Source organism: Gadus macrocephalus, chromosome 1, assembly GCF_031168955.1.
Source record: "Gadus macrocephalus chromosome 1, ASM3116895v1".
In the NCBI taxonomy this organism is placed as follows: Eukaryota; Metazoa; Chordata; class Actinopteri; order Gadiformes; family Gadidae; genus Gadus; species Gadus macrocephalus.
In genome coordinates this window covers 6,384,276-6,391,082 of record NC_082382.1, presented here as the reverse complement: position 1 = coordinate 6,391,082, position 6,807 = coordinate 6,384,276, and the positions used below count along the sequence as shown (strand labels likewise).

At 45.8% G+C, this 6,807-nt stretch overlaps 1 protein-coding gene across 1 annotated transcript; it reads right to left on the bottom strand.

Moving 5' to 3' along the window:
* Window positions 1-3,073: 3,073 nt before the first annotated feature.
* hsd17b10 (hydroxysteroid (17-beta) dehydrogenase 10) lies at window positions 3,074-6,282 on the bottom strand. The gene is made up of 6 exons (XM_060056246.1): window positions 6,136-6,282; window positions 5,588-5,752; window positions 5,284-5,448; window positions 5,049-5,177; window positions 3,785-3,893; window positions 3,074-3,680 (listed from the first exon to the last, which is right to left on the bottom strand). The coding sequence occupies exons 1-6, from the start codon at window positions 6,157-6,159 to the stop codon at window positions 3,490-3,492; spliced, it is 783 nt and encodes a 260-aa protein (XP_059912229.1). The 5' UTR covers window positions 6,160-6,282; the 3' UTR covers window positions 3,074-3,489.
* Between the last annotated feature and the right edge of the window lie 525 nt (window positions 6,283-6,807).

Sequence of the window (6,807 nt, the reverse complement as noted above, 5' to 3'; positions counted from 1 at the left end):
CACACATATCAAACGCATGCTGAGGCACATATACACACACACACACACACACACACACACACACACACACACACACACACACACACACACACACACACACACACACACACACACACACACACACACACACACACACACACACACACTTTCTTATTTTGTGAGGGTTCGGTTACGCATTTATGTTTCAATATCTTAAAATAATCTGGCCTTTAATAGATACTAATTACATATATCAATATGGTATTACTAATTCCCTTTCATTCATTCATACCTTACTAATTCATTACATCTTAATTTAGACTATTTTGGTCAAAACAACCTCGAATTATATTCATTTCAACAAAACTTAAGTTATACAACCCATATTTCCTTAAAAAACGATGTAGATAATATTTTAACACTTGTTTCCTGATGGCTGTAAAACCTTTCTCAAATGTAACAGCTGGTTCTAATGACTTAACGGTATCATCTATCATGGTGATAAAGTGTGATCCATCAGTAGTGTCTGACATTATCCACTCAGGAACGGGCCGATATGGGAACAGACAAAGGGATTAACTACCACTGTGGTACTGGGGAAGTTTTCATCCCAGCGCCACCACCACCATCACACCACGGCGAGGTTCAGCCATGAAACATTTAGATGACATCTTCCACATTGATCTCCCCCTCCCCCTCCACCTCCACCTCCCCCTCCTTCCCCTCCAGCTCGCCCCTCATCTCCCGGCCCCGTCAATTGAGTTTCCTGTTGGTCTGAGAGCCGTCTCCATTAGCCTCTACCCCTCCACCGAGGTGGTGCGGCCGCTGCCTCCACTCTTCTCTCGGCCGACAACAGCAATCAGGGGTGGGGGGTGGTGTCGCTGGAGGTGGGGGTGGAGGTGAGGGTGGGGGGGGGGCGTGTCGATGGGGGTGGGGGTGCTGTCGGAGGAGGTGGGGGTGCGGGGTGGTGGAAGGGGTGATGGGGGTGGAGGCAGGATGGAGGAGGGGCAAATGGAGTAATCAATACACCAGATGAGGATCTCTCCCATCTCTCCTTAGCATGTCCTTGACTCGCGGGCGGCTCACATTGTCTGGGACATTTCTTTACGAGTTTGCGACACACGCATAAACATGAACACGCGTGCACACTCCTAGAGACACACGCGCACACACACACACACGCCACTTCCTTATTCAATCAGTTACCGTAAGAGTGACTCAGCCTCCATGACTGGAATACTGAATTCAAGGTGCACGCACATACACACGCGCACACACACACACACACACACACACACACACACACACAGACAGTGTGAGGATGCTGGAATGCATGTCAAATAGTGAGAGAGAGAGACAGAGACAGAGAGCGAGAGACAGAGACAGAGAGCGAGCGCGAGAGCGAGAGACAGAGACAGAGACAGAGACAGAGCAAGCGATAGAAAGTAAGAGAGAGAGAGAGAGACCGAGAGAGAGACTGAGAGACAGAGCGAGAGAGCGAGTAAGAGACAGAGTAAGAGGCTGGGCCAACAAAAAATATGAAGCAATAGATTGAATAGAATAAAGTGTAATAACAATGTTTTAATGCAATTAGTAATATAGTTATATGAAATAAAATATGTGACTCTGGAATGACTTCAGTAGTCCATTCACCAGTTTGTAGCCGGGTGCGACCATGCAGATATTTAATGTTGCTTTTCACAAAACAAAACGTACAATCCCCCAGATTTTAGTTCTGCTCTCATACTTAAGATAATTACTCTTAAAACAAACTTTAATTTCTGACTGGTTGTAACTAGCTTCTATAGGCTGTTAAAGATAACGAGGTTTCTAAATAATAGTCCCTAGTCTTCGCTGTAGCAGATGTGTATAAGCCTTTAATAATGGCTGTGATTGGTTTGGTGTTTTAATTACCCTCACACAGAGTTTGTGCCTCAATAACATTGAAACAATTAAATTAGCTAGGAATATACACTATCATCACATGTCTTTATACACAGACCTTGCATTTGCAGCCTCTCTGCAATTATTGTTATAGCACGCCCTCTAGTGTTCACAACGAGTACACACATCAACAACAAGGACCTGGTAGTCTACACACTTATAGTACAGCAGCACTGAACCACTGTCTATCATTATCATAACACATGGACTCACTTAGGGTAATTAATAAGGGTATTAATGTAACATGAATGGCTGGAATAAAACCTAGACGATAATAATATAGCACCCAATAATGTTGCAAATAAAGAGCAGAGCACACCGTGGTAGATTCCTTATCGGTTGCTGCCCTCTGCCGGTCAATGTAAACGGCCTTCTAGAAGCCATTAGTATGCAACCCATGGGTTTGTTTCTGCACATATCGTAACTGCAGTGTTGATACCAACACGTCATGTTCAAATGCAGCATGAACATGGTAACAGTTCTGTTGGCAATCAATATTTAACAGCTATCATTTGTCTTTTGCCAGGAACGCCGTAGCACTCAGTCAGCTGTCCGTTAGTGAAATGTTCTGAGAATATGTTCAGGGTAGACTGCAGGGTAGAGAGCTAATTTAGATTTCAGACCAACCGTAGCTTACTTCGGACCAATCGGGTAAGACATCTTTTCCCTGATTGGTTAGAGGAATCAATCTTGCCTGTCAATCACAGGTGTGTGAATACAACATTTCATTGGCAGAGAAATATAGCGAGGTAGTCAACATCTTTAGGTGTGATCCATTTCTGTCCCATTTGGTATCTAGAAACAGATGCTTTAGATCAGTGCCTCTCAATATGTCCACCATTTGGGAGCAAAGAAGACCATGTTCCTCTCTATCAGGTTTTTTTAACCAAAGCTTAAGTCCAGCTATAGATATCTGTACTCTAATATCTGAAATCCTTGAATCTTTAATGTTTTAAATTTAAGGAAAAGGACAAACATTTTGAAGAGCAGCAGTTACAGTAGGCTTGACTTAAATTACATTTTAATTGGTTTTCAGGATTCTGTTCAGTGATACATGTCGCGGGGCATTAATTATATAAAAAAAGGGTCAATCAGAAGTGTTTGCAATCTATAAGAATATTAACTGCAGTATCAAATGTTCATACATAGGTAAATCCATTTCTGTTTAATTATGGGATTAACTTTATAACTCAAGAATGACGGTTGACTTTGCAGCTTTCAGATATCTACTAAAACAATATTGATGTACGGCATCAGAAACAATGCTTGAGTGCAGAAATCACCGCACAATTTCTAAGCTTACTTGCTTATGTTGCAATTTTTTTAATTTGGGTAGGAAGACAAAAATACATTCGTTTACTTTCTAGGTTAGTTTACAAAGGAAGGAACACCCCATAGAGTACAGAAGTACTGCCACACACACACACACACACACACACACACACACACACACACACACACACACACACACACACACACACACACACACACACACACACACACACACACACACACACACACACACACACACACACACACACACACACACACACACACACACCTCTCTCAAGGTTGCATGCGAATTGCTCCGTCTAGTCTGATGACCTCTCCGTTGAGCATGGGATTCTCTGCAATCGATGTCACAAGGTGGGCAAACTCAGCGGGGTCACCCAGGCGCGAGGGGAAAGGCACCTGGCGGGCCAGGAAGGAGCGCACCTTCTCTGGGAGGCCGGCGAGCAGGGGGGTGGAGAAGAGGCCTGGAGACGGGGGGGTGGGGGGACACAGGAGTACAGTGTTGAGACACGGGCCGGCGCAACACCAAACACATCCTGACTCAGGGTCACTCTGGGGGAGGGCTTACCCGGAGCGATGGTGACCACGCGGACGCCCATAGGAGCCAGGTCTCTGGCGATGGGGAGGGTCATACCCACGATACCCCCTTTGGAGGCTGAATACGCCGCCTGGCCCACCTGCAACCACACGGAAAAGATATCGTTTACTATGCTCTCAGTTCACATTTATGGGGTTGGCCCGACTTGTTTTAGGAGATGGGAACAACAGTATAACTCATGAATGGAAGTTGGAGTCGTTTACCAGGTAGCTCTGATTAGTTTAATTCATTCAAACCAAATGTATCGAAAGGCCTCAACTGCATGGCGGTACACTGGAACCAAATCTATTATTTAAACAGCTATGTCTATAAGCTGTATATTTTTAAGAGTTCAACGGTGCTGCTTGGAGGAGCCGTGGTTTGGGGTCCTTCGTTAGAACCGACCCAGCCCCCCCACAGCGGTGGTCAAACGCTCGGGGAGATTATCGGTTTCAAATGGCCTGCAACAGCCTCCGTGTTAGACTGTTCAGATTAAAACTTCTGGCCAATTTCTGCCCAATCAGGGCATGATTAGTTCGGGGAATCCAGCTTGCCTGTCAACCACGGGTGCATGAAATGAAGCGTTGTGAGGGAGCGGGCAGATGGGTTAGGGACATCCAATTCTTGAATGCTACCTCCAGCAGAGTTCGGTGTAGGTGTACGGCTTAAGGCACGGTTTCCAATGTAGCCTACGTTATTTTATCTGTTCGTAATGGATAACTTGGCTCAGCGTGTAGGATGTAAATCCAATCTATGATGCAGTCATAGATGTGGGCATTCTGTTTGCCTGGAGAAGTGAATGGGTCTAACTTAGGCCCGAAAGGCCATCAGTTGAAATAAGATTCATATGCTGCCATTACATAGAGAAGATCCGAGCAGTGACCTGGCAATGAAACAGCCCTATCCCAGCTAGACTAGGAGATTTTTCAAACTGACTAAATACTGAACATACATACAATGCTTTTGAACTTAACCTCGTTACCAAGATATAAACTGAAAATATATATTTTACTGTGGACATTGTTGTTTAGCAACTCTGTCCATGCAGTGGACGAGCGGATGTGAGGTACGCTAGAGCAACATGAGTAACATGACTCTGGAGGAGGGACTTCAGGAATGTCCTTCCAGGGTTGACTCCAGACGCTGGCGGTCAGACAGTCGGGCCGAGAAACTTCCATGGCATGAAAGTCGTACAGAACTGTTTTTAATGAAGTGCACAGTGTGAAAGGGACCGTGTTCAGCATGTCTGCGGTACCTGTCCGTCGTAGGCCGCCACGCTCGCCGTGTTGATGATGCAGCCTCTGTGGCCGTCGGCATCAGGCTCGTTCTTCGCCATCGCCCCGACCGCCAGACGGATCACGTTGAACGTGCCTCCGATGTTCACCTGCAGACCAACAACATCGAGATCCTGCTGTTGGTCCACAGAAGGGGGGGAAACTCCCCAAACATGGCAACTAGAGGAATGAACCCATGAAGGCGTGTTCTCTTACCGTGATGACGCGTTGGAAGTCCTCAAGGTTATGAGGGAGGTCCTTCTTGATGTTATACGTCTTGACCGCCACAGCGATGCCAGCACAGTTCACCGCCAGGTCCAGCTTCCCAAACCGCTCCCTGGCCAGAGCCACCGCGGACTGCACGTCCGCCTCAGACGTCACCTGGAGGATCAAAACGTACCTATTTGAGTTTGTGTTCTAGGGAAGCAGGTGCCATGCTAAACAACATACCTGTGTGCTTTATAATGGTCTAGGTTATAATAAATATCCAAAAGTTGCAGCCAAAACACTTGGCACTCACATCAGCAGGTGCGAAGGCGCAGCGGTCACCCAGGCTGGCTGCGAGGGCATGACCATCAGAGGAGGGGAGGTCGAGGATCACCGCGCACGCTCCGTTCTGCACCAGCCGCTCCACGGTGGCGCGGCCGAGCCCGGACGCTCCTCCGGTGACGAGCCCGACCATGCCCTATTGATGTACACAGTACAGCCATATAAGTTATTATAACAACCCAGTACAGCCATATAACACACCAGGACAATGGGAAGGTGAACACGATGGGTCAGGAGGAGGGCTGTAAACACGGGCCGATGAGTCTGGTTGGTGAAGGAGAATGCAGCAGCCATTTGAAAAGACGTAAGAAACGTATAGCAAGACGAGAACGAAAAATCGAATGAGGTGGCTATGAACCCAGTGGCAATTATGACACCGGTTAACATTGAGCTAAACACTAGCATTGTGAAAGTTGGCACATAATTCTGATAAACACTATTCCATAGATTCACTTAGGTTAACGCACACCTCGGAATATGCATATCCATGCAGTTAAACCCTTTAGATTCCTTCCTCACCTTGATACTCCGAATGTTCGCCATGTTCACGCAGGAGATCACGATTCACGCAGTTCACGTGGGATTTTAACAGAAGAGCAGTTAAGCTCCGCCCCTGTAGCGCTACAGGGAACACCCCCTTCTCTCATTGGTCGAGGTGCAGAATAAACAATGCTGCCCGCTAGTGTTGCCAGATTGGGCGTGAAATCTGGCCCAATCTGGCAACAACACCGCCCACTTTGTGGAGCGGATATTGTTTAGGAAGGTCAACTCAGGCTACGTACTGGGTTGGCGATTCATTGTTTCACTAACTAATGTTTAAACCAGCACGCAATTACAACGCGTGGCTTTCAGAAAGATGAAGGATTGGCATGTGCATTTGTTGGTCTATTGCAAAGAATGAAATTGAAATAAATCAATAAACATTGAAGAACATTCGAATGTTTTATTCAAAAAGTTAAAAAAACATTTCGGTAACAAACTAATGTAAATGTTAGTTGAACAAAAAACTAACTATTCAAATGACTTGCTTTAATCAAATAATACATAGGAAAGCCCAAGATCAATACTTGTCAGGGTTTAATTAAACAGATCCTTCACGAGAAAAGCCTTATTGACCACACTAGAACAATGTAGTACAAGTAGTACCTTATCTGCATGGTCACCAGACAGATGAGGAATGGATACATGTAT